The sequence below is a fragment of the Aethalodelphis obliquidens genome, unplaced genomic scaffold (assembly GCF_003676395.1).
Source record: "Aethalodelphis obliquidens isolate GAN/ISIS:26980383/991018 unplaced genomic scaffold, ASM367639v1 scaffold25, whole genome shotgun sequence".
Classification (NCBI taxonomy): Eukaryota; Metazoa; Chordata; class Mammalia; order Artiodactyla; family Delphinidae; genus Aethalodelphis; species Aethalodelphis obliquidens.
The window spans coordinates 11951313-11977940 of record NW_020837969.1 but is presented as its reverse complement, the minus strand read 5'-3'; the positions used below and the strand labels follow the sequence as shown (position 1 = coordinate 11977940).

Sequence of the window (26628 nt, the reverse complement as noted above, 5' to 3'; positions counted from 1 at the left end):
GGAATAAGGGCAGCGCGCTCGCGGTCTGTCACCCCGCGCCCGGCTGCGCGGAGAGGGCACCACGCTGGGTCCTTACTGTTTCACGAAAGCTTCGTAGACCCCGCTGTCCCCGGCCACGGACTCATCCGAGACCGCAGCCGACACGCAAGTGGTTTTCTCCCCAAGCAAGTGGATTCCTCTTCTTTTTGGTAATGATTTTTCCACATCTAGGGAGGGGAGAGTGACAGCACTAATTAGAAAAAGTTAAGTACAAAATGCACACATGGTTTGGTTCTGAGAAATCCAAAACGAACTTTCGACCTGAGAATCAAGGATGCTACTATTCAAATCAACAGAAGTGAAGGATTCCAGGCACTGCGACTTATAAGGTTCCTGGGATGCCAGTTAGTTGAGAAAGAATCGGCTGTTCCTCTGTCCTGGATATTTTAAGGGAAGGGATCAATTGCACACTTTCTCCCGGGCCCCTTGCCTCCCCCTTCTCGGTACGCGCTGCAGAGAACACAGTCGCGGGTAAGAAGCTGTCTGCCTCCCTCAAGTACTGGAGACGTTTCTATGAGAGAGCTTCTAGCGCTCAATGGAGAGAAAGGTTTCCGCCTCTTTTGCTCGCCCCTTCTCTCCAGCCTCCCTCTCCTGAGCTGCTGCTCTAATAGAAATTAAAGAGAGAGTCTTTGACTTACAGAATTCCTCACTGGCTAATACCATTAAAAACTTTGTGCTACTGAATCTTCACCAACCACCACTTAACTTTTGATCTCTGACTCATATTCATACCCCGGCAACCTGCAGAGAGCAGGGAGCCTCGTTTAAAGCTGTGTGTCTGTGTAATAAGCTGCAAGCCCATGGCGTTCTTTCATCCCCAGGCAGGCGATCGGGATCAATATTGGTATGCATTTCGCCCCCCTTCTGAGTCACGACTTTACATCTTGTGAAGATGTTTAAATTTTAAGGCTTCAGATTACAGGATTGATTGCTGCATTTTCCCTTTTATTTCTGGCAGTGGGAATGCTTTTTCCCCGGATGATGAAGTGTCTTCTCTCCGCCCACCCCTCTTTGTGAGGGGTGAAGGTGATGACGTGATTTATTGATTACCCCCAGGAATAACCACAGCAGCCTGAAATTGACTTTGACAATGACAGAGACTGACTGCGGAAGGACTTCGGAGTTATTCCAACTTGATTTCTGCCATCCAGCAGGGACTGGTGCTGGACAGTCAAATGTATATAAAAGGAACTCAACTTTAGCTGAACAAGAGTCTAGAGCACTGACAGGTGACCAGTGTCACTATCACGACCCACCTGCCCCCATGCCAAGGTCAGACATCCCCCCACGGACCGAGTGTCGCTGACCTGACCTGGAGAGAATCAGTCTTTAGGGTTATAAATATATGCTTTCGGTTGTTTTCACATGTGAAACTGAATATTACTTGCAAACAAAGCTCTTGGATATATTTTCCCCTAGTGTGACTTTTTAACAGCAGTTTTCTAACTAACGTGCATTTAAAAAGTTAAACGTTGTTTCATAGACACTCTGGAGATACCATTCTGCAGGTACAGACCCCTCAGACAGACACGGGAGCAGATCAAGGGTAGGGAGCGAGGTGTCGGACACTGCGGGAAGCGCAGGGACGTCGGTGCCTCAGGACGGCCAGGCGGGGCAGACCCCGGGAGGTCCTCTCCCTCACCTCGTGCTTCACCAGCACGCAGCCTCATTTACTGGCCCCTCCAAACTGACTGAATGTGGACAGGTGGTCACTAGAGAACACTCCAAGTACATGAAGAGCAAAACAGCTTTGAAATGCTCAAGAACTGTAAGATCCTTCAGGTCCAAGGCACAGAAGAGTGGCATAAAACCACTCCACTTTCTTCCTTCTTTCTCCCTTGCTCTGTCCTCCTTTCGTGCATGTCGTTGGTTTGTGACAGGAACTGGGTTTAGCAGAGTTTTTGTACTCCTTAGTGTCATACAGTTAACATTGATTACTGTGAGCTGAGTGCCGAGAACCAGGCGCGGCTGGGTGCTTCCCAGGCACTACGAGAGCGCTAACCCTTCCAGCACCCCACAAGGTAGATACTGCCTCGTGCCCGCTTTGCAGATGAGGAACAACAAGCCCGAGAGACCGGGTGACGTGCTCGCCGGAGCACGGCCGGCCTACGGGGCCCCTGCGACGCGAGGGCAGTCCGGACTGGCCTCAGGGGCAGCACGCGCCGGGCCACGCGCAAGGCCCCAAGGCAGGTTTCTGCTCTGCTGGAGCCATTAGGTAAGCGGCGCTCCTGTGCTATTTTCTTTGCGGTTATTATTCCAACAACACATCCCTTGTTGGCACCTGCCAGGCGGGCAGCACACAAACCACACAGCATCTCCTACGCTGTCTCTGCCCCAGGCCACTGGCAGGCGGTGGCTCAGTCCTCAGTGTTTGAAACCACACAAACGAGATGGATCCCTCTACCTCTCTAAACATCTGAAATGGCCAATCGATTAATACCTAGAATTCCGAGGACCAAAGGACAAAATAAATATGCTTACGGAAACAGCAGGAAAATCCTCCTAAAGAGCCTGTGTTCTCCTGCGCTGTCGACGCGCAGGGGCCTGTGTGGCTCTGAGCAGGCCTCCTGGGACCAGCACTGGACTTTGTTTCTCATTTGGTTTGGGGCCAGCTCCTCGGAGCCCAACTGCGATCACCTGCCAAACAAGGCACCACCCCGTTCTCCTTACAACCACATCTAGTAGAGTAAAACCTTCTGCCTTGCAACGGCAAACAATTAAAAATATTAAATCCTCCCTCTGTCTGGGTCTCTGTGAGCACAGGTGCAGCAGTAAGGACTCAGGCCACTGCGCTCTCTTGGGCTGCAACTAGTACCGTGGCCACAAGAGGGCAGGGTGACACCACGCACGGGAATCCAGCTTTCTCCCCAGTAACCTTCCGCAGAGAGGGAGAGTCCGGCATGAAACAAAACTCATCGTTATTTATATAGAATTCCCACAGCAACCTAAACATTGAACCTTGGTACTAATTAGCTGGTATGCTAATTGCCTTGGTTTTCATCTGTTTTAGGCCAAGTTTGAAAAGAAGGTCCTCTTCCCTTTCTTGCTATTTCAGAACCAGAACCTATTTGCAGGCACGAAGTATGTTCACAAAATGTGTTCCCGGGCAGATGCCACACACAGTGGGGTTCTACACAACAGAGTGGATGCTCGATGATTAAGCCTATCAAATACGGAAGGGGATTTGCGTTTGATCAAGAAAAAATGTGCAGGTTTATTAATAAACATTCTTTCCCAAATGAAGCCAAAATGAAAAAAGAGCAGCAGAAAGAGAAGGGGGACAGATACCCTTTGTTTCCGTGGAAAAAGTAACCTCCAGTCACTCTCTGTGAAATGGTCAAGAGGGATGCGCGAGGGCGAGGGTCTCCGTTTACCTGCAGGCCCTTCATGCGGCAGCGCCCTGGCGCGTTCGGTGAGGTCCTTATCCTCTGAGAGAGACGGGGGTGCTCCTCCCGGGTCAGAGTCCAGCAACGGCTGATCTTCTCCGAGGCCAATGTCTGCAAAGTGGCTGCTCAATTCACAGTCCTCAAGGTCAGCAGAGAAGTGATGGAGAGGGACGACGTCGTGGGGAGACAGGGGGAACGTGCCTTCTGAGACCAAGGGAGAGCCCGGCGGGGACAGGGAGGAAAGGGAGGACCGGGAGGACAGGGACGCCACGGACGTGGGGGCCTCGGGCAGGGCGGGGGCGCGGCCCGGGGCCGCGGCCGCTGCCACACAGGGACCGCTCCGGCCAGGCTGGCTGGGGGACTTGGCCACTTCGTGTTCGTGGATGGTGGTGATGGGTCCGGAAGGAATGTAGCCACCTTTCTCCTGCAGGAGGAAGTCCAGTTTATACTGATAATCCGGGTCCAGCTGGTCGCCCTGACTGGTGTAGTAGAGCTCGCTGGAGCTGAGGGAGTTGAGGGACCCTCTGCTGGACGTGTTCAGAGACCCCCGGCTGGAGGCCAGCGAGCCCAGGCTGCTCCCGGACGACATGGACAGCGTGCTGGCGGAGAGGCTGGGAGGGGAAAGCACAGCTGTAAAAACCGGGATGATGTGGAGAACCCTGCCGGCTCCTTCGGGCCGAGAGGAAAGAAACCCCGTGACACCAAAGAGCAGAGTCAACGACCGGGGTAAGAGAACTTGCTGTCACCCCACACGTTTCCAAGTGTATTCGTGAATGCTTCCAACCTGACTCTCTGAAGACTCTTTAAGCAGCAATCCTGCTCATTAAAAATCATCCCCCTTGTGCAAAAGTTACAAAGATTTTGAAAAGCGATCAAATACCTACTGATAAATCTACCTGCATAAATATCCAGAAGCAACTATGCAATTAAAAAATACAGAAGTTGGGCTTCCCTGGTGGCGCAGTGGTTGAGAGTCCGCCTGCCGATGCAGGGACATGGGTTCGTGCCCCGGTCCAGGAAGATCCCACATGCCGCGGAGCAGCTGGGCCCGTGAGCCATGGCCACTGAGCCTGCGTGTCCGGAGCCTGTGCTCCGCAACGGGAGAGGCCACAGCAGTGAGAGGCCCGTGTACCGCAAAAAAAAAAGCACCATGGCAGACTAAGAAAAAATACAGAAGTGGGAGGGAGGTGTAATGAACCCAACAGCATGAAGGGTTAATGCAGTGACTCTACTTTTAAAGAATCAAACTTTTTATTTTGAGAAAGGAAGAGGCCAGCTTCTAAAGACAAAGGCCCCTGGGCTCACCGCCTTCCTCCTCTTTCTATGTATATTTCAGGATGTATATTTTCAGGCAAATCTCCCCCACCTTCCCTTTTTAAAAGAAGGGATGACGTGGAGAAATGTGTCATTTTCCTAAGTATGTCCTGATAGTTGAAATACATCTTCTTCCCAACACATTTCAAACATGTTCCAAAAAGGACCTTGGGGTTCATGAAACAAAAATAAACCAAACCCAAATCCCTGCATCTTTAAATGTGGTCATCCGAGTTTTAACTGTATTAGTATAACAATTTTCCTACTTTTAAGTCATTGAAAATATAGAGAAAAGTAATCAAAGATGAACTACAACATGCCTGGATGCAGTCAACAAAAATGTTCCCCTCAAGAAGCAAACAGGCTTACTTTTTAAGTTGTGAATGCAAATATGTAGTTAATTTAGTAGTTTCTTCAAGTTTCTGTAGCAGCTCTTTCCTTCGCTCTTCCAATTTCAATCTAGACAAGAAAAAGAAATGAATTTATTTTCACAGAACTATGACCAAGCAGGAAAAGAAAGATTCTGAAAGAAAAGAAAGATCCTTATTATTTTCCCCTTGTGAGATCCAAATGAACTCGACACAGAGAAGACAGAGCCACCTGCCAGAAGGAAAGCGGGCAGAGCCGTCCACGGCCACTGGGCGAAGGACTGCACCAAATGGCCGGCATTACTGAGAACTTGTAAAATGTTGGTAGTCTAAAGTTTTCTTAAATGGGTAAGAACACCTCACGCTCTTACAAGTTAGGGGAAGACAGTGGGGAGGAAAAGAACAACGAAAAAAACGAACAAAGATTAAAGAGCCTTCTGCAGGCTTGAGACTTGAGCTTCCGTTACTAAAACACTTGACTGCAGTAACGGGGAATTAGAAAAGATCATCTGAGTACTGAACTTGGTAAGGGCTGTTCCAAAATCATAGTTAGTGATACAAATTCCAATCTTATTTTGATGAGAATTTTGGCGATGAAGAAACAAATTAGTCCATATTGCCAGTGTGAGCTAATTTGGGCTTAACTGTTTAAGCAAGAAAAAGACATAAAAGTGATTTCCTTTCCCATCGACGGCACCTCTCATCACCTGTACTGGATTTTCATGAAATTTCATCCACATTCAGCTGAACAAGTTTTTATGAGGATTTTTTAGAAAAAAAAATCTGAGTATTATGGAATTGTGTACTTGAGTAAGCAATTTTTAAATATATCAAGTATACTGTCTGTGTCAGGAGTTTTAGACATCATTGAAATGAGCAGAATGGGACCCAGAAAACCACCACGTTTTTTTTTAATCTCCTAAATATAAATAAAAACTCAACCAGGAAAAAATATTAATTCAAAGTAGATTAACTGAATTAGAAGGTACATAAAGGTCCAGAGAAAGTCCCCGAATCTACTAAAACCCATGTCTCCTGATACAGGAGCAATACTTTTTTTTTTTTTTGCGGTACGCGGGCCTCTCACTGTTGTGGCCTCTCCCGTTTCGGAGCACAGGCTCCGGACGCGCAGGCTCAGCGGCCATGGCTCACGGGCCTAGCCGCTCCGCGGCATGTGGGATCTTCCCGGACCGGGGCACGAACCTGTGTCCCCTGCATCGGCAGGCGGACTCTTAACCACTGCGCCACCAGGGAAGCCTGGAGCAATATTTTTGAAGTAAGTTTTAAAGCCAAGTCCCACACACACAAATGAAGGCTTTTCTGGTATGGTAAGGAGGCTTCAGGGCAACACAGTGTGTTTCATGCTGAAATTTAAATCCAAATCTTTCCCATTCCAGTCAGTCACATGTGATGGTCCCCCCAGGCCCTCCTCTGGCTCAGGCAGCTCAGGTGCTGCCCTTCCAGACCTTTCCCGGTTGTCTTGAACTGAGGCCTGGCCTGTGTTCCCCAGTTGAACCCTAAGCTCCCGGAGGGCAGGCTCGGGCTCTTTCTCCCTCCTCTACCCAGGCTGCCTGGAGAGCCCAGCGCCCCTCCCCGGTCCCCTCCCTGCAGGTGTCTAGATCACATCATTGGAAGAAGCTTAAAGAAGGCTCTGGGGAGGTCTAGTGAATGTCAAAAAGTAGGGGGCTTCCCTGGTAGCACAGTGGTTGAGAATCTGCCTGCCAATGCAGGGACACGGGTTCGGGCCCTGGTCTGGGAAGATCCCACATGCCGCGGAGCAACTAGGCCCGTGAGCCACAACTACTGAGCCTGCGTGTCTGGAGCCTGTGCTCCGCAACAAGAGAGGCCGCGACAGTGAGAGGCCCGCGCACCGCAATGAAGAGTGGCCCCCGCTCGTCGCAACTAGAGAAAGCCCTCGCACAGAAACGAAGACCCAGAATCTCACCTAAGGCCACCCCTGAAATAATGAGAAACCCACAATGTAAGCGGAAAACAGGATAATTTGGGGGAAGCAGCAAGTGCTTGTCTGACAGGCGTGTAGGTACCGAGAAGAAACGGAGGGGGTCTGGGGTCGGTGAAGCACCGTTTGCTCTGCGATGAAACTAAGTCTGACACAGTGAATGTCAAGTTCCCAGAGGTGTCTCCCTGAAACCCTGCCGGCAACCCTGTGGCTGTCCTCTGTCAAGCACTGCACCTTCTGTCTCTGATGGAATCAGAGCCTCTCCCAGTGGGAGCTGGTTCCTGGTATCCTTCCTGGGAAATGACCTCCCCCACTTCCTCTGGACCAGGGACTAGAAGAAACTGCTGAGATGTCAGCCCCCTCAGGAGGGTGCGCCCCTGTCTCTCCTCACCCTTCTCCAGCCCCCGTCCTGCTACTCCTCCTGGGTGAGAAAGACCTCTTCAACCTGACCCCGAAAGACCCCTCCCACGGTCCCGCTGTTCCACACCCCTGCCCAGCTGCCCTGGACAAGACAAGGGGGACCTTGCACCCTCCACCTCTGCCCTCGGTGCCCTGAGGGGGAAAGCTCCATGTCATCTACAGAAGTAAGAAGTTCCTTTTCCATTAAAAAATATATGACACTCATACCGCCCGCCCACTTGCTAGAAGAACTTTTTCAGAATCAGTGGCAAAAACATTCATATGATTAAGAAACAAGACACCCTGGCAAGATGCAAGGCAAAACCCCTAAGATTTGTGAAAAAGGAAGGAGCAATGTTAAGATCTTATCAGCCACAGAAAAGCACAGAGTTTAAGGAATTTCAATAACTGTAAGGAAAGAATAGAAGGATGTGTAACAAGTCTTTTTTTCATTTGAGAGCAATTTCTCGTTCCCGATGCGCTTTATGACCACTAGGGGGCGAGGCTGAAAATTCATGTGAGTTTAGCTCCTTCAGAGACCAAAATTCAGCAATGACTCAGAATCTCGCCTGAGGCCACCCCTGAAATAATGAGAAACCCACAATGTAAGTGGAAAACAGGATAATTTGGGGGAAGCAGCAAGTGCTTGTCTGACAGGCGTGTAGGTACCGAGAAGAAACGGAGGGGGTCTGGGGTCGGTGAAGCACCGTTTGCTCTGCGATGAAACTAAGTCTGACACAGTGAATGTCAAGTTCCCAGAGGTGTCTCCCTCGACCTCCTGCTGGAGCACCGAGGAAATACACTGCCTGCAGAGGGCTTCTCGGGCCTTCTGGCTGGGGGGATGACCCCGTTTCTGCTCAAGAGCAACGACAAGCACAGCAGGAATATACACAGGCAGTGGGAAGAAACGATGAGGTTGGTGAAGGGTAGGAAACGGGGAGAGCATATGGGGAGTAAAGTGAAACACCACCAACAAAGCCCAAAGCCACACCGTGCTGTGCCCACTGGGAAACAAAGGACTCCGGGTGCCCTTCGCAGGGGTTCTGCTCTCTTGCACAGGGAATGCTGGGCCGTTTTGCAGCCAAGGAGAGCAGTGAGAAAACTGCAAGGCGCTCCGGCAAGAAAGTGTGAGTCCCTCAGCCTCACCCTGCTTTATCACGGGGCTCTGCCCTCACCCTGCTTTATCACGGGGCTCTGCTTTTGGCCGTGGACAGCACAGAGGAAGCTGGTGTCCATTTTCTGTAATGCTAAATGACTTGACCCTTCCAAATGACTCAGACAGCCAACATATCACAAATATGAAACATACACATTTCCCTTCCTGCTAAGATCTCAATTGTGGGACGTGGGCCCATGCGCGGTCGTGAGTCAGAGGGCCATCCAAACCCGTGGATGGCCCCCATTACTCCCTGTGCGACTCAAACCCCACGGCTGGATCTCACTAGATAGAGAATTATTTTGTATAAATATTTTATAGCTCCTCTTCCGGATGAGATCAAGCCTACTGTTTCTGCTGGAATTTTGACAGTTATTATGTGTGTGCAAACAAAAGTATAAAAGCCAAAGTCTAGGCACTTAAACTATATATATATATATTTTTTTTTTTGCGGTACGCGGGCCTCTCACTGCTGTGGCCTCCCCTGTTGCGGAGCACAGGCTCTGGACGCACAGGCTCAGTGGCCATGGCTCACGGGCCCAGCCGCTCCGCGGCATGTGGGATCCTCCCGGACCGGGCCACGAACCCGCGTCCCCTGCATCGGCAGGCGGACTCCCAACCACTGCGCCACCAGGGAAGCCCTAAACTATATTTTTAACGTTACTTCATTAGTCATTTTTGAAGCTCCAGTCCTAATGAAAAAGACAAACAAGGGACTTCCCTGGCAGTACGGTGGTTAGGACTCCGCACTCCCAGTGCAGGGGGCACGGGTTCTATCCCTGGTCGGGGAGCTAAGATCCCGCATGCCACGTGGCCCGGCCAAAAAAAGAAAAAAAAGACAAGACATCATGCCTGTAAAAGCTGATTCAAACAAAGAAACACACGCCTGTTTTCTTTCTCTCCCAGAAAAAATTTAAAGTCCACTGGTAGGGCCCTTCCCGGATTCAGATACTGCAGAGTAAGACGGCTGAGATGTCAGATGTCCGTACGTTACACAGGTATAATTACATGACATTTATTAAGGGCGACATAACACAAAAGATCACTGGTGTTTTATCTACGAGCCACACAAAGCGAACCATTTCATCATATTGGCTGATGATTATCAAACGTTTATCCTCGGAATTTAAGAAACACAGACACAGACACTCACATACAACATCGAGGTAACTCAGGAAAACAACTGAATTCTGCCTTCTCGCCCTTTCTTTTTGTTCCTTGTGGTCTTGGTCGGATGGCTCCCTACCTGGCCAGCCTTGCTGACACCTTCTAGAGATGTCAGAGCAGGAGGGGAGGAGAAGCAGGGGCAGGTGGGTGATGAGAATTATTTAAGATGGTGAAAGGATGGCATCTGTAGGGGGTTCCCCCTTTGATACTTTTTCACACTCCCTAAAGCTGTGATGCTGTAGCTATGCGTTATCTCCAGCAGCATTTTAACTCACACGGTTAAACAAGTGCTCACGCTAATACCTCACCAGGAATGTCAGAGGTTCTTCCCTCCCCCGTCTCCTCCACCACCACACTTTTCAAATGTTTTGATATTATGTTGACACACAACCTTAAACATTTATAGAAGACAAGGAATTAGAAGGCAAGAAGGCAAGAAGTTAAAAAAAAAAAGTGACTGGATTATGGGTTGGTATTTTAAACTTATTCTCAGGTCACTTGAAGTTACGCAAATGTGAATCTCTCTCCCTTCATTCTGCTCCTTACTTGTTGGCCTAAAAGATGGATGTGCAGTGGTTCTAAAGGGCCACATGGTCTATGGCTGAAACAGGTAAACAGGTGTCTGACCATTAGTCAGCAAGGCCTGGACACAGGGCTGCTGTGCAGGTGTCCTCACGGCAAACACACACAGGGGTTCCCTGCTTAAGAGTCCAGCTGATCTGCCTACAGAACTGGAGTTTTTAGATTAAGTGATCAATTTACACCTTCCCACAGAAAGATGAGAAAATTGCTTAAAGCATTTTCCTTTATATTTTCTCCTGCTTCAGAGGAGGGTTTCAATTGACAAACAAAATCCAAGTGAACATTTTGTGACCTGTTGAGATATCAAAGGGAGCAAGTTGTCTTTTCCTTGTGAAATGAAAAGCAATAAACTTTTGCATTCTTGTGAGTAATAAACCCAGAATAGGAAGCTTCAGCCGCTCTAACAGTCCAGATAATCTCTCTTATCAGAGTGCAATAGTTTACAGCCACTGTTATCAGCCTCGGTCAGCAATGGACTGCATTCCTGGTTTTCTGTCAACATTCCTTAGTTATTCAACATCTGTCTCAGGCATTTTCACGTTCCCCAAAAGCGTAGAGGAACCATGGGGACTAAGCAGGGTGTGCTTTACTGCTCTACGGGAAGAAGTCCTCAGTCCACTAAGGGCTGAGGCCTCTCAGATTTCCGCAGACCAGGGAGAACGGCCTGGAGGCCCAGCTGAGCCCCCCACGGGTTAGCCACCTGGGGCCCGGGGAGGGGAACGCACCTCTCGGCCAGAGCTCGGCTGGGCGCCCCCCGGACCGACAGCAGCTCCTTCTCCAGCCGCTGCCTCTCGGCACCCAGGCTCTCCAGCTCGTCCGGGGTGCGCTTCTCTGGGGTGACGAACTGAAGCTCTTTCAGAAGTTCTTCTTTCTCGTTAATCAGCATCAGCTTCTCCTTCTCAATGTCCAGCGCCCCAGGCCAGGCCTCACTGTCCAGTTTCGACAGTTCGATTTTCAAGTTGGCCATACTAAAATAAAATAAGACAGAATGAAATAACAGCTGTGCACGTAGTCAGAAGCCCCAAGGAAGGGGAAACACGAGGCGGGCTACGGTCGGGACTAACCCCCCAGGGACGGGCGTGACGGTTGGTGTGAGGCTCCGGTCCGGTCCGGTCCCGGGGCAGCGGCAGCGGATGCTACACTTACTTCTTATCTGCCTCATCCATCCTCCCCACCTTTAACATCTGAGTAAGCACACCTACCTACCGGAAAAAGGATGAAGGTCAAAGTACACAGAAGCTTAAAAAGCAGAGGGCCGTGGGCGGTCAGCCCTGACGTGTGCCTGCCTGTGTGAGGTGGCGGGAGGAACACCCGAGAGCTTCCTTTAAAGAATCTCTGGTAGGCTTCCCTGGTGGCGCAGTGGTTGGGAGTCCGCCTGCCGATGAAGGGGACACGGGTTCGTGCCCCGGTCCGGGAAGATCCCACATGCCGCGGAGCGGCTGGGCCGGTGAGCCATGGCCTCTGAGCCTATGGGTCTGGAGCCTGTGCTCCGCAACGGGAGGGGCCACAGCAGTGAGAGGCCCGCGTACATACCGCAAAAAAAAAAAAAAAGAAGGAATCTCTGGTAAATGATGCCGGAAGTGCATTATTCTAGATCTCGTTCCTCTGCGTAAAGACGCTGTCCCCAGGCTAGGCTGGCAGCAACTGGGGATCAACCAATCAGGGAAGGAAGAGGGGAGAAAAGAGGGCAGGGGCTAGGCCATGCAGTACCACAGCCAAGTCCATCCCTCAAGGCTACAGCATTGCCAAGGAAAAGGGGGCAGGGCTCGGCTTCCCCCACCCACATTCTTCAGCTGTGCACCGTGAACTCGCTTCCCGCTCAGGGTCTGCATGGAGTCTACAGCACACACGGGGCGCTCACTGGGCTGGCCCTGTACACACGGCACTGACCTGGCTCTCCTCTGAACACACTTATCAGCAGCACCCAGGGCCCACTGCAGTGACAACAGGTGCTGAAGCGACGGGGCCGGGAGGGGCGGGAGGAGGAAAACGCAGCAAAGGGAACCTTCACCGGTTTCATAATTTTGCTGACCCCAGATGTCACTGCTTCTAGAGCTTCGTACTCAATGGTCAAGTTAACTCCTGATTCAATAAGAATGACCACCCGAATCAAATAACTTGCTCTGTGGCGCTGTGAGGACGATCGGGATTGTTCACAAGGGAAATGGCACTTGGCTGTTTTGACCATAAGCACAAGATCAAGGTAAACTATGAACACAACTGATGTTGGCACGAAGAATCCATATTCCTATTAAAAAATGTTGCATGATTACTCTGCGTATTGTTACAGCGCACATGAGAAAAATGAAAAACAGATAGAGAAGGCGGGACGTTTTCCTCCCCTTTCTGATGTAAAAAGCTGTTGAAGAGAAGAAAAAGTTGAACAAGAAACGTTGTCAGGGGACTTCCCTGGTGGTGCAGTGGTTAAGAATCCGCCTGCCAATGCAGCGGACGTGGGTTCGAGCCCTGGTCCGGGAAGATCCCACATGCCGCTGAGCAGCTAAGCCCGTGCGCCACAACTACCGAGCCTGCACTCTAGAGCCCGCGCACCACAACTACTGAGCCCACGTGCCACAACTACTGAAGCCCGCGCACCTAGAGGCCATGCTCCGCAACAAGAAGCCACGGCAATGAGAAGCCCGCGCACCGCAACAAAGAGTAGCCCCTGCTCGCTGCAACTAGAGAAGGCATGCGTGCAGCAAGGAAGACCCAACACAGCCATAAATAAATAAATAAATAAACCAAAACGAAACAAAAAATGTTGTCAGGACAAAAAGGGAAGTAGTTCCACATTCTTCTGCCTGAAGTTCCTTGTATGAGTTAAAATAAAATTGCCATCTTAAACTGCACTGCATATATAATGTCCTTCGGATGTTCCCCCATCGTCTGCACTTATGACAGATGTAACATCAGCTACTCGTCAGCTTTAACCACAAAACCATAAACAACTGTCCCAACGTACTGGAAAATTAAGCAAGACATTATTAGCTTCATTAAGCATGTAAAACAAAAGCTGGAGGAGAAAACAGGTTTCAGGAGAACACAACCCGCGTCTTACTCAGAACTGAGGAAGAAAAAGCGTTTTCAACATATGCATAAACGCTTGAGACTTACCTTCTCGTCAGAATCGCTAGTAACTTTAAAATAAAACCCCAAATGGTAATAGAACAGCAATGCAACCAAGTGGGAAAGAACTAATGTCTTAAGTTTTGATGTGACTGAATTAACCGATTGAACTGACAGCAACGATGTAGTGAAGGAAAGAACAGCATCTATTACTTGTGGGATCAGGCATTAGGTAGGTCTTGAATTTTATTTGGAAATAGCTTTCTGGGCAAGAAAACATGAAAGTTTCCGGGACCACCTAGGAGGAGATGTGCTGTGTAAGCTCCACATGGAGCCAAAGTAAAGCAGAAGCTCAAGCTGGCCCAAGGGAAGTCGCGTCAAACCCCAAGGGCCCCGGGGCATGAGGCCTGGTCCCCAAGATTAACTCTGAGTTATGGCCATTCTCCTTCAGAAAACCAGACACCAGAACACCAGATCCTGGCTTTGTTTATGTCAGAACCTAGGAGTTCTGGCAGCTCAGGAACTGGCGTGCTTATAGCCAGAGGGCCCCAAACAGGCTTCCACATCACTGGGCCACAGAAGCACAGAGCAATTCTCAGTCCTTACTGAGGGCAAAGCATCAGCCTGGCATGTGAGAAGCAGACAATACAGTAAACAAAATGTTTCCTACCCTCAAGCCATTTATAATCCACCTGGGAAATTTTATAGGCATTAAAATTAGCCGAGTGCAATGTTGCTCAGAGAGACTAAGTGACCTGCTCAAGCTCACGTGGTTAATGATTTATGGAACAAAGCTTCGGGTTCTTTCAGTAAATCAAAGAACCAAGTAATATTAATATTAGTAACAGAGGCTACCCAGAGGCAAATATTATATTTAGGCAGATCAAATAGAGCCTCTGTTAAAGCCAGACAACCTCTAAGAACTCTGGCCAGTGACTTTTAAATTCTCATCGTCACCAATAATAATGGATATATTCCAGTATCCATCTTACGGGCTTCCTTGTGGTGGGAAGCCACGATGCTCCAGTATGTTCTCAGCCGAACTGTTCACGTTCATGATAATGCAGGTTTGTCACCCAATGCCTTCCTAAATAATAAAACAGCAGCATTTTTACACTCTTAAAAGGAAAATAATGAAATGTATCAGTATGACCCTCTCTCTCAGAACAAATTCAGTTCCTACATTATGACAACCAGCTGAGTCTGTCACCGAAGCAAGGAAAGAGGAGTCTCCCAGGCCTTCCCCAGCAGAGTCACAAGGTAAGAAAAAGTTATCGAGGCAGGGCTGAAGAAGAATTGAGAGGGTCAAGGAGGGAAACACTCCCTGAAGTGAGTGACACAGCAGACAGCTCAGCATCCCCCAGGACGTCAGCAGGGGCTCTTCCCTTCAAGCCAAGGATGATGCTTGAAGCTCTTTACCTTCAGACTCCTCAGCTGCTACCAAGCCCTGCACCTGAGCCACGGTATCACATTTCTATCTGAGAAACCAACCTCCGCACTTTGAATTGTAAGGAAGTACCGTACAAGCTCAAAGCTTCTTCCTTCCTGAATGAAGGGGAAAGTTTCATTCCCGCCCTTCTCATTAATTCTCCTTGTTCTTCAGCTTTCGGGGGAGGGGACCCCGTAACCCTTATATTCTAAGATCTGAAGGGTGACCTGGGTAAGAACGGTGGCGAGCGCCCAGCAGACGTCCCTACGTGAGTAAAGATGAATTCTGGAAAAGGAAACCCGGGTGAGCCAGCTGACTACCCACTGACCGCTACCCACTGACCGCTACCCAGCTCCCCTGCTGTTACCTTCTTTTGGCTTCTTCATACTGGAGGCTCAGCCTGACCTTTTCAGCCAAATTTGATCTACTTCTCACTCCGATCTAGTAAAAAACAAAAGGGAAAAAGTCAATTAACTCTGCAAATGAATGAAGTAAACTGCTTTTGTTTCTAGGAAGTGCAAGTAATTGCAAAGCTAAAGAAGATGGGAACACCAGTTTGAAAAGGCACTTACTTTATAGTCTCAGTAGGGACAAAACATTTCTTTTTAATACAAGCTTGTCTGTTTTTCAAAGACTTTAACGTCCTTTTCTCCACACATTAAACTCAAGATAAAAAATATCAGGTAAATGTTTCTGGTATCTAAGAGTTTATGAAGGGTGTACAGGTCAATAAAATTTATGAACTGGAACTAATTTCCTTGTCTCTATGAGCCAAAATTTCCATCATCTAACTTTCAAATGCATAAACATAAAATAAATTACTTCGAAAATTAATTTTTCAAACAGGTAAGCCCTACTGTTGATCTCTGCCTGTTTTACTTTCATAGCACAGAATTCAAAGAAGCATAGAGAATACAAAATACAAAATAACTGGAACTTATTGAAAAGTAAATATCTACTAATGGTGTCCCAAAAGGTAGAATACAAACTGGTAATAATATTCAAGCCACATTAAATATTTTCAAATGCCAGGTATAAACCACCAATCAAATGTTTTAATATAATCAAGTTCAGATTTATAAAAACAAATTTTGTGGTTAGTTTTTAAAGGCATATATTTGTTTCTCATTAGCCTTAATGTTTATTTGGAAGGACCTTAATGTCTAAGACTCTAAACTTAATAGGAAAAACTCAAATTTTCATGTGTCTCTCGCCTTTCAATAGAGTCTCTGAATAAATACAGTATGAGAAAGTTTGAACAAAGCTATTCGTATGGACAAATTCTGATATGCTTTGGCACCTTGGCAGAAAAGATAAGGTTAAGATTTTTAAATCCAATCTTATGAGTATGAAATGCTGAATGCACACAGCTGGAATTCGCACCACCTTCCTGGCCCCTGTTCCATTTGCCATCGGTATTGTAATCAGGGCCCGTCAGGACAGTGCCGGGGCCAACCCTTCCACGTGGATAACTTACATCCCCGGAAATGCTTGTTTGTGACCCGGCATCCAGGGTCTGTCTGGAGAGAGATAAATGAGAGTTCACAGGACTGGATCTCAAGTCTGGCTCAGATCTGCCAATGCTCTGGTCCAAGTGAAACCGCTCCTGCAGCTTAGCAAGACTCTGTTCAGGAAACACAAAGTACTTCATAAAGCTGAACATTTAAGAGCATGAAACTTCCCCACCAGGTAAAATTAAGCTAATCTCAATGGAAAAAACAACTACTCTATCTTAGTAGGTACTTATCACTTTAAATTCTTGAAAAAATAAGAGTAGAATATAATTTTTGCACATACACACAGGACTTTGAAAATATGTAAGATCATATTAAACAGGTTATCTTATCTTTCCCAAGACAGCCTGGGAATTATTCACCCCATGACTAATGGTATCTTTATATTTAATACATGCATTTCTTATTTTTAAAATTCTGTTAAAAAGAAGTCTATTTTAATAAGAACTACCCACTTTATGCAGTAGGAATTATGGAAGCATAGGATACCTAAAGCAGGCACACTTCCTACCTAGAAGACTTCTACAGTTATGCCATTTGACATCTGGACAGGATCCAGGAGATTATTTAGCTCACATAGATGTCAGAGATTAGGAAATGGAGGCCCAGAAGCCACAGTCGCTCAGTACCTGCGGTGACGTTTGGTTTGGGAAAGTGCCTAATCACAAGCGAACGTGACTGGTGTCGGCACCCGGGTTTTCATAGAGTGAGTTTACTTTAGAGGGAGGATGTGAGTCAGTGAGAGTATTAAAAAGGAAAAAATTTAAATTGCTACCAAAGAACCCCCGTACAAAACACTAATAAAAATGTAAGAAGCTCATTATTATCAACTTTAAGAAGAGCCAGGATTTCATCCTGATATTTAAAATTCTCACGATAAGAAATTAGAAATATCAGAGATCTGATTTTTTTTTTACCTAACCTTCTCTATTTTCTTTCAAAGGCATATTTATACAAAATGTATATGCATGAGGGATAAAACTTAAATGGTCACATCAAATAATATATTATAGAAAAGAACGAAGAAACCTCTCAGGGACTTTGGACAAGTCTTTTCTATTTTTTCATGCGAACGGTGAAAAGACGTATATTTTTCAAACCTATGACCATGCACTCAATCAATTTAGTAGGTCATGACTAGTATGGTTTTTCTTTTTTCGGTACGCGGGCCTCTCACTGTTGTGGCCTCTCCTGTTGTAGAGCACAGGCTCCGGATGCACAGGCTCAGCGGCCATGGCGCGTGGGCCCAGCCACTCCGCGGCATGTGGGATCCTCCCGGACGGGGGCACGAACCCGTGTCCCCTGCATCGGCAGGCGGACTCTCAACCACTGCGCCACCAGGGAAGCCCCGATGACTAGTATGTTTTTAAATGAAACAGAAGAGACTAGAAAGTAAAATCAAAGTATATTACTAGTATTAAAAGCAGGCATATTTCTGTGAAATTTGGTGTGTGTATCTATGGTTAAAGACATTTGTATTACTGGGTTTTGATGTAAAATATACATATTTCTTACTCTGGGTCATAGCCAAAGAGGTTCAAAAGTCATAGAAGATAACTAATGTCCCTTTCTGCTCTATTGTTGATTCCTGTATTTATTAATTACTTTTTATATTTTAGTAATTAAAAAGGAATCTAGCTTTTAAATTTAATCTGGCCTATGTATAAATCCAAAGTTTACAGAAAGAATCAAAGAGGACCTGAAATTGCTAAATTATGAGGTTCCAATTTAACTCTGTTCAAGTTCCATTAACTTTTTTCAAAGGACTTATTTTGTGCTTTTCAGGAATGACTGATTTAATTGGCAGGATCATTGCAGAACAACAAAAAGTACATCCAAGTGAAGTTCTGTATGTGTTACACATTCGTTAGAACCACATATTCTAGAGCAAGACTGCCTGGGTTTGAACCTCAGTCCTGCCACTTACCTGCTGTGTGACTTTAACCAAGTAACAACTTCTCCACACTGCTGTTTTCTTGTCTACGGGTTGAGGATAATAACAGAGCCTATCTTTAGGCTGTTGTGAGAATTAAATGAAGTATTTCTATGCAAGGCAGGCAGAAGACTGCCTGGCACAAAGTCAGTATTTTAAGTCAGTCTTTTCTATTTGATCGCTTCTTGCAAGTTATTTCAGAATTCCCCAAATGCAAAATTATATGGGTTCAACAATATTTACCCACATTCAACCAGCATTTTGGAAACTGACATGAAGTAGCTGAATTTGGTACTTAAATGCAGAGGTTCTGCTTACCACGGGCTCTAACATTTTTTGAAAGACACAGACTAAATCCTCACCCAGCTAGATAAAGAACTCCAAATGTCTAAAATATTACAAAGACTTCTCAGTGCTTGTGATAATTACGAGATGGAAGGGAGGGAAGAGGAGGAAGAGGTATCTCTTTAAAAAACTTGACTGTATCTGCTAAATATAGATAGTCAACATGCAGCATATTGATCACTGAATGGTTGTTTTCTCTACATATAAGGCTGGGTCACTGGAGCTCAGACCCATAAGGTGAGAAGTGTACAGGTGTAACAAGGGGGTCTACTGCCATTAGCATCTCTCCCAGGGTGACTACACAGATGTCCCCCAGCTGGGTCAGCGTTCTCCCTGCCACCCCCAGCTAGCACCTCGGAATCTCCTGGGGTGGGGAATGGCTTTTCTAAGTTCCTCACACCCCTTCCCCCTCTCCTCAAGGCACCTCATCTACTTACTGACAGCAGGTGACATACCCTTTCTGTACCCTAGGCTGAGGACCACTGAGTTAGATAACCCTGCTTATCAGGGCGCCACATGAAGTTTGCAGTGAGTTACAGGGTGCACCAAGATGCTAATCTCCTTAGATGGGCTCCAGGATCCAGCAGCCCCTGTCTCAAAGGTCATCCAAAGTCTGCCTTCAAATAAGCATATCAGAACCTTGGAACTAATCCGTTTTCTTCCAAGGCAGGTGGCTGGCTCAGTGCCTGTAACAATCTCCTACGGGACCAAATTCCGTATGGATGGGGCAGAAGTGGGGTTTGTGTGGTGGTAAAGGGCCTTCCAGACTCCGGTGGAGAACTTCTGCCTCAAGGAAAGCTTCTGAGGCCCAAGAAGGTAGCAGCGTGACTTGAAAAAATGTTCCAACACATACCTGCATCAGATCTTGTTTTTCTTTTTCTCCTGAGCTAATAGCCTTTCTGATAGACTTCAGTTCAGTTAGGATGGCTTTGGCTTCACTAAGTTCATAGCCACTCTGGCCTCCAGACATTTTTTTATCAATTCTGTTAAAAGAGGAAAGGAAAAAAGAAAAATCAAAGCATAACCGAACGTACAAGTTAAAGAGATAGGAATTGGGTTTGGGGTTGTCTTAGTTGGCTAATTTTTACTACGTGACTCACACACACCAGTTTCAAGCTGATGAAGCTCTCTCCTTTCTCTTCTGATCACCTGGAGCTGAGAGCCCTTCCATCCCCCACTTCATCCCCCAGTCCACTGTCATCACCTTCAGGCTCAGGCTTTTTGCTTTCAGTCTGTTTGGGTGATCCCACTGCTGGCTGAACTCAAACCTCATCTCATGCTGATCCTGACAAAGGTTCAGGACATGGGGAAGCAGAAGGACAGAAATGCCAATAAACTGGGCGAGCACAGGAACCTCAGGATTCATCACTGCCACCTAATTTCACATGCTGCGATGTCTGTGCAAAACCTACCACAGTGCCTACAGCTTGGTGACCTTTAATAAAGGGTAGTGATTTTTACTTATACTAGTGACTATCCTGTAATATTTGGATTGCTTGGTTAGTTTCTTATTTCTTTTTAGATATATGAAATGTATTCTTCTTTTACGACAGTTATGAGTCAAGATAAATTGCTCGCCTTGCTGAATGAGTTCAAATCTAGGAACAAGGGGGCAGCAGATGTGTTCATTTGTCCACCAACGTTGAATAAAGAGCTCCCCGATGAGCTTATTTACTGCCCCTGCAGATCTGCTCACCAAATGTCCTTACAGTTCATAGGGTCACCCTGTGTCAGAGGATTTCATGTAACCTAATCTTTGTGGTCGAACGGCCCAACCAAATTACCTAATTAAAAAAAAAAAACGGTTCAACATTTTCTTCACCATCACTCTCCTGGTTCTCCCCACCACCTATGCTGCCTGGGACTCATTAGGAAAGAGCCTGGGCTTCCCTTCAGGGACACATGCCACATCTCTGCCCATCAGCCAACAACGCTATTACATGCGTTCTCAGACATATCCTTGTCTTATCCACAGACTCTCCATAGTTATGGCACCTACTAAATCACAGAAAACTGGCTCTGACCTAATTTGGTTTAAAACACTTAATAATTTGTATTTATTTCAACGTGAAGGGCATAGTGTGAAAAGTAAAAAGAAACTAACACAATTATTATCTTATTCACTCTTCCAAAGTTTACCCAAACAAGTACAGTTTGTAGATAACTTGATAACTAAAATGGTACTTGTAGATAACAAGTACCATTTTAGAAAATATTTTACGATGCTGAACAAATAATTAAAGTCTTAAAGAACCCAAGAGAATAAAATTAATTTTATCATAAGGTCATTCTATAAAAAAGTATAACCAATGAAGTCACTGAATTAAACATATATGCGTGCGCGTGCACACACATACACAGAGTATTTGTGATGGGAAGGGACCCTAGAGATTACCTAGTCATGTTTCTTCCAAAAAAAGAAACTGAGACCAGAAAGTCTATGCAAATTTAGCTTCTAAATTGCATAAACACTTAGCTAAGTAGCACAACTGTCCTCAACATGAAAGACTTAGGCCTGGGGCTCTTATGACTATTACATTTAGAATATTTGATAAGAACCCCAGAAGTAGTTTGAATATTGGTTGATTATATTTATTTCAGGAGGGCTTTATCAATGAAATTGCTGACACCCTTAAGTGTGTATCTACTCACTTAGTTGAGGCAAAAAGCTTATTTTAATAAGAAAAAGAATCTGTGAGATTTCATGAAACAGCTAGTAATATAGGTATCTCAAACTGTCAAAGGCAGTTTCTAAAGCCCAAGTAATTTCTTCCGATTTGTATAAAACCTTCAGAATTTAATAGTAAAACAAATCTTTAATTCAGAAATCAACTTTGACATTTGAAAATAAAAGCCAGTGAGTAGTTTTCAGAAATAAACTTTAATATTGAAAAATAAAAGCAGGGCTACTTCAAGACTGCTAATTTAAATGTCAGAGAGCTTTAAAAATAGATGAGAATTTCTCGGACAGCCACTGCTCAATCAAATGTTAAATACGACAAGAACCACCTCCATGCAGCATTCGCCAGGGAACCCCTTTTGGTCTTTCTTTCCCTTTTTCCGAACATTTCTACTTTACTTTAACTATTGCTTTTGCCCTCTACCTCCACGTTTTTCCTTTTTCTCCTCCACTTTTCATCTCCCCCTTTTTCTCTCTTTTGACCCTAACTGACCATAAAATAAAGTATCAGCATAAGTTGCTGACTTTTTTTTTTTAAAACGAAGTACGTACTGTGCTTTTTGTTCTTGAGAAATACAATTTTACTTTCATCCCTTAAAAATTAAAGAAACATTGTTTTTGGTTTCTGGGTACCCTATAGTTAATTTTTTCCCTATATCTTACCATTTGCATGCCTTCCCTGGAAAATGTGTACCCCCTGAGCCAAACTTTCATAGATTCTGTATATACTCTTGGCTTGCTGGGTGTTTCAGCACTTTCCATTTTCCAGTTTTGAGTGAACACTGGAGGTGGCAAAGCGGAAATATGCTTCTCTTCCTGGCATCCACCTACACATAAGCTACACTATCGCTTAGGCCAAAGTCAACTTTGGGACCACAGTCTGAAATGAATAACGTAAAGAATAAAACTACATTCATTCATCCAGCATAAACTATTGCATCAAGTAAAATAAAAACCGGGGTTTAAATTACATCCTAATTCCAGATTCCACAAACTTTTTCCATTTTATTGTGAATAAGTGAAAAGTTACAGAATCCTGCAGTGGGATTCTGTATAAATCTTTCCCTGAAATATATTTTGTCGTAACCCAAGTAAAAAGTCCCCTTATAGTACCAGGAATGCAGTTTCTTGAAAAGTATGGTCTCTGGGTTCAATCAATTATTATTCAATCTTCTAGTAGTACGGTGTTGAACAACTGGATGAAAACAGCTTTATTTTGTCTATAGCTTTATTTTGATCTACGAGAGGAATCTGATGTTAGATATCCTATCTTTCTGCTCTTGGTTCAGCGGATTAGAATCACTGCAAGAGAAAGCCTGAATTTCTACAACAAATGTCTATTGTTTTCTTGTGGAATGTTATTGACAGATTCTTAAACATGCCTTGGATTCCTATAAAAATTGCTTGCAAGCAAACTGCTTTGAAACAATACAGCATTGTTACATCAATATAACAAAAACAGCAAGTTTGGCTAACCTTTAATCCCAGTGGTGAATGAGCTATAATTTCATGTGCCTTAAAAGTATGCAACGTGTGGCTAAACGCTTCGTGGTTCTCCCACCACAAAGCCCTCCGTTATGCTGATGTACAACTAACTAAATAATACATTTAGGTGATTCCAGGTCTGTTGAGTTTTTCGGGGCGCTCTGCAACCAGCTGAGGTTCTCTGAACAGGGCTGGACCTGAGAACCACATGGGGGTCTCACAGAATCTGACTTGGGCTGGAGACAAGACACAGGGATTTTTAAGAGCTCCTCAGATTATTCCAATATGCAGTCAGGTTAGAGAACCACCAGGATGGGAGCATCTGAAAGAATATCATGGTCATGATCACGTGAGGTGAGTGTCAAAAATAAAACTGATCCAATAAACCAAATGTCTGAGATGAAAGTCATGTGGCTGGTGGTCAAGAGGAGTGACTGGGGTCCCAAAATATAACTCGTCAACCAAACACACAGAACAATCAGCTTATGTGGCCTGGCCAGCGAACACGTGGGATCTTTAACGGGGTAACGCCTTGCTGCCTTGGATACTGCTAAGGGAGACAAGGAAGAACATGAGACCCGCCGATCAGGGAAGCCCCTATGAATCCTGCATTGCTACGGGGGGCACTGAACCGGGCAGCAAGGAGGAGGGAAGGGAAAAGCAGCTGGATGCCTTTCAAGGGATGATGTCTTCAACCCTCCCTGGGGTTGTGTGCTGGATGAACCATCGCTGCTTCCCTGCATCGGAGACCCTGGGGTGGGCACTGCAGGAGCTGGAAGGTCTCGGCGTGCCTGCTGGGGTTCAGTTAGTCTGGGCCTCGTCAGCAGAAGAGCAGTGGCTTCCAGGGGCTGGGAATGGGGCAGGGATTTCCAGATCCTGCTACCTTCCGTTATCTCCATTCTCACTTGACTCAGCTCGAGCTGGAGCCAGGGTCCAGCAGACTTCAGCATGGAGCAGGAAAGGGCAGAGGGAACACGGGAGCCGAGGCACTCACTCAGCCCCTCTGCAGACACCCCCGACTTGCCCCCTGAGATCAGACAGCATTAGGTCCCCCTGGGGCTGCCAGAGGCGGACAGGCCCCGAGCCCGGGGCTCGGCGGGCGCAGGCTTACAGAGCCGAGCCTCCGGAGAGAAGGGGGAGGCCCTTCCTGGGCTCGATCTCCTGGCTCTGCCTCAAACTGAGAGCAGGCTGGCAGGCCCAGAGACGAAGCTAAGTTTCTCACTTTGGTTTCCTTGGATCGCCAAAGATTAGTGAACATTTCACACCTATTCAAGTGTACAGATTTTCCCAAGATTTTTGCTTTTTTTTTTTGGTGCAGAGCTTTGCACTTCGTATTCTACTTCTCTTTGAGAAAACTCTTATGTAATCTATACTTCTTTTTCCTTTGTATCGGTTCAGGGGCTTTGGATTATTCGAGAGTCAATTTCAGTATTTTCATACTCACTGTTTCAAGGTTGCAAAGCCTTGTTCTTTATAGAGCAATTCTTGCTTCATCTGTGACAGTTCTCGCTTCAGCTTTTTAACCTTTTGTGAGAAATCAATGTAAATATGAATCAGCAACACAGTTTAAAAAGGTAATCTATTAGTAAACCATTAAACACATAAACACAGCCACTAGTTTGACATTGACTCGACTAGTTTCTCCTGGACATAAGTTCTATGGAAGGCAGATTATCAGCGATGTGCATTACTACTCAAGTTTCCTCTCATCATCGGACGTAGCAACATTGCTATGAGCCGGATATCGCGATCGTCCGCGCTCTGTGATAAACAGCCACTACGGGGAAAGGCAGGATGGTCAGCCAGGGTCTCTCGGACTCTGCGCTTGCCCTTCCTTCCTGACTCTCCAGGACCCCTGGCCACCCCTCTGTTCCCCAAACAGGCCAGACTGTTCCAGCCTCAGGGCTTCGGCATGTGCTGTTCCCCCGGCTAAAAGGCCCTTCCCTCAGCTCTTCACTAGCTGACTCCCTGTCACTCAGCCTCAGCTCCACGTTACCTTTGCAAACAGCACTTCTCTGGCCACTGCACCCAGGCCATTGGGCTGTTTTGTTTAGTTCGCAGCATTTTCCAAGAGCTGAAATTGTCCTTGTTTCCTGTCCGTCCCCCATGGGAAAGTAAGAAGCATCACCCAGCTGTACCCCAAGCTTGTAAAATAAAACCAGGTGTACAGCAGGGGATCAATAAATACTTGTTGTCAAACTGATACAAGTTGTTCTCTTCCTGTTATCTTTGGTAATAAGAATACTAAGGTTTGGCAGGTCAGGAAAATGGCACAAGCCTGGTTCAGTCACAAACTGAAGGTATTCTCATGGGTGTCAGAAACTTATTTCCATATAGTGAGTTATAGCCTTAAGTTTTAAGCACATCCTGTTGTATAGTATTTCCCTGTGTTTTGCACTTTTACTTCCTATTTATTCTACCCATTCCACAAACACCTATTGATTCTGCGCAATGTGTCAAGTCCTGGGTCTGAAAGTGTGAATGAAACAGACCTACTGCCCTTATGTGTCTTACAGGACAACGAGGAGGCCTGGTATGGAGCAAATAATTGTCCAACGAAATAAATCTTTCCAACTGCCATAGGTGATATAAAAGAAAAGCACAGTCTACTTCACGATCTAAAAGGGGGACGGGACCTAATTTAGCCTGAGGGGTTGAGGAGATGCGAGGGTTCGTGGGCTTCACTGATAGAAGGGGTCCCCACAGGGTAGAGCCTGTGGACAAACCCTAAACTGTGGGAGGGGAAACTCAGCAAGTCTCTGGGATTTAAAGAATGCTGTCACTGCTGGATTACAGAGGTGGCGTGTGGAATGAGGTGAGAATGCAAAAGGAGGCCTGATTACGTAGAACCTGAAGCCATGCTGAGGATTTCTAGATCTCCTCCTAAGAACGATGAGAATCAAGGAGGGATTGTAAGGCATGAGCTGCTTCATGCTTCTAAAAGATCACTGTGGAGACTTCATGGTGCTTGGACCAGAGGGGCCCAAAGGGGCCATCCTGCCTGGCGTGCGGGCCGTGCTATAGGAAAAATCCATTTTAGAGGTAGAATCAACAGGACTTGGTGACGGACTCAATGTGGAGGGTGAGGGAGAAGATGTGTCAAAGATCACTTCCGAAATCCTGGGTATGTGAAGGTGATTTCCTGGGGGGGGAGATAAAGGGTTTCTGTGAGACATTTATTTTTCTGACACCTATGGCACTTCAAGGCAAGTGGAATATGTGGACTTGAAGTGTCCAGGCTAGAGATATAAAATAAAGAGTCACTGACATAAGGATGCTGTTCTAAATGCACGAGGATAAACGAGATCAACTAGAGAGTGTGTACGGAGGAGGGAAGGCAGCTCAGGAACACCTTGGGCATCTGCATCGCTCACAGGTCAACGAGAGAAAGAGACAAAGTACACTGCGAAGCAGAGGCCAGAGAAGTCAGAGGAAAACAGAGAGCATTGTGGAACAGACGGGAAAAAAGTAACCGGGGGGACAAGGCCCTATGAGGAACCAAACGACAAAGACAAGGGCTGTTGTGACACATTTGTAGACCGTGAGGCACAATATTTTTGATACAGTAATGTTCAATAATTTATCTGTTAAGTTAATCTGAAGGCTTAACAGTTTGTGCCCTAAGGCACTTACATTTTATTAGGGAGAAGGAAATAGAAAGAATTGTGTTGCAAGGCCCAATTCCTAACTAAAAGAGAGGTACAAACAATGTTACTGGAACCCAAAGGAGGAGAGGACTACTTAGGCCAGGGGAGGAGGGCTGCCCTCAGAGAGAAGGATCTTGAAGGTACTTTAATATTCATGC

The 26628-nt window shown here is 46.2% G+C and overlaps 1 protein-coding gene across 2 annotated transcripts in view; it reads right to left on the bottom strand.

The window, feature by feature from the left end:
- WWC2 (WW and C2 domain containing 2) overlaps positions 1–26628 on the bottom strand; it is a 166409-nt gene that overhangs the window by 26974 nt on the left and 112807 nt on the right. For both annotated transcript variants that reach the window (XM_027122583.1, XM_027122584.1), the window contains 8 exons: positions 24268–24347; positions 19512–19641; positions 16344–16490; positions 15234–15307; positions 11097–11339; positions 5109–5198; positions 3414–4036; positions 77–206 (listed from right to left, as the gene is read on the bottom strand). In XM_027122583.1, the coding sequence (XP_026978384.1) occupies positions 77–206; positions 3414–4036; positions 5109–5198; positions 11097–11339; positions 15234–15307; positions 16344–16490; positions 19512–19641; positions 24268–24347 (1517 nt within the window). The remainder of the gene's footprint in view (positions 1–76; positions 207–3413; positions 4037–5108; positions 5199–11096; positions 11340–15233; positions 15308–16343; positions 16491–19511; positions 19642–24267; positions 24348–26628) is intronic.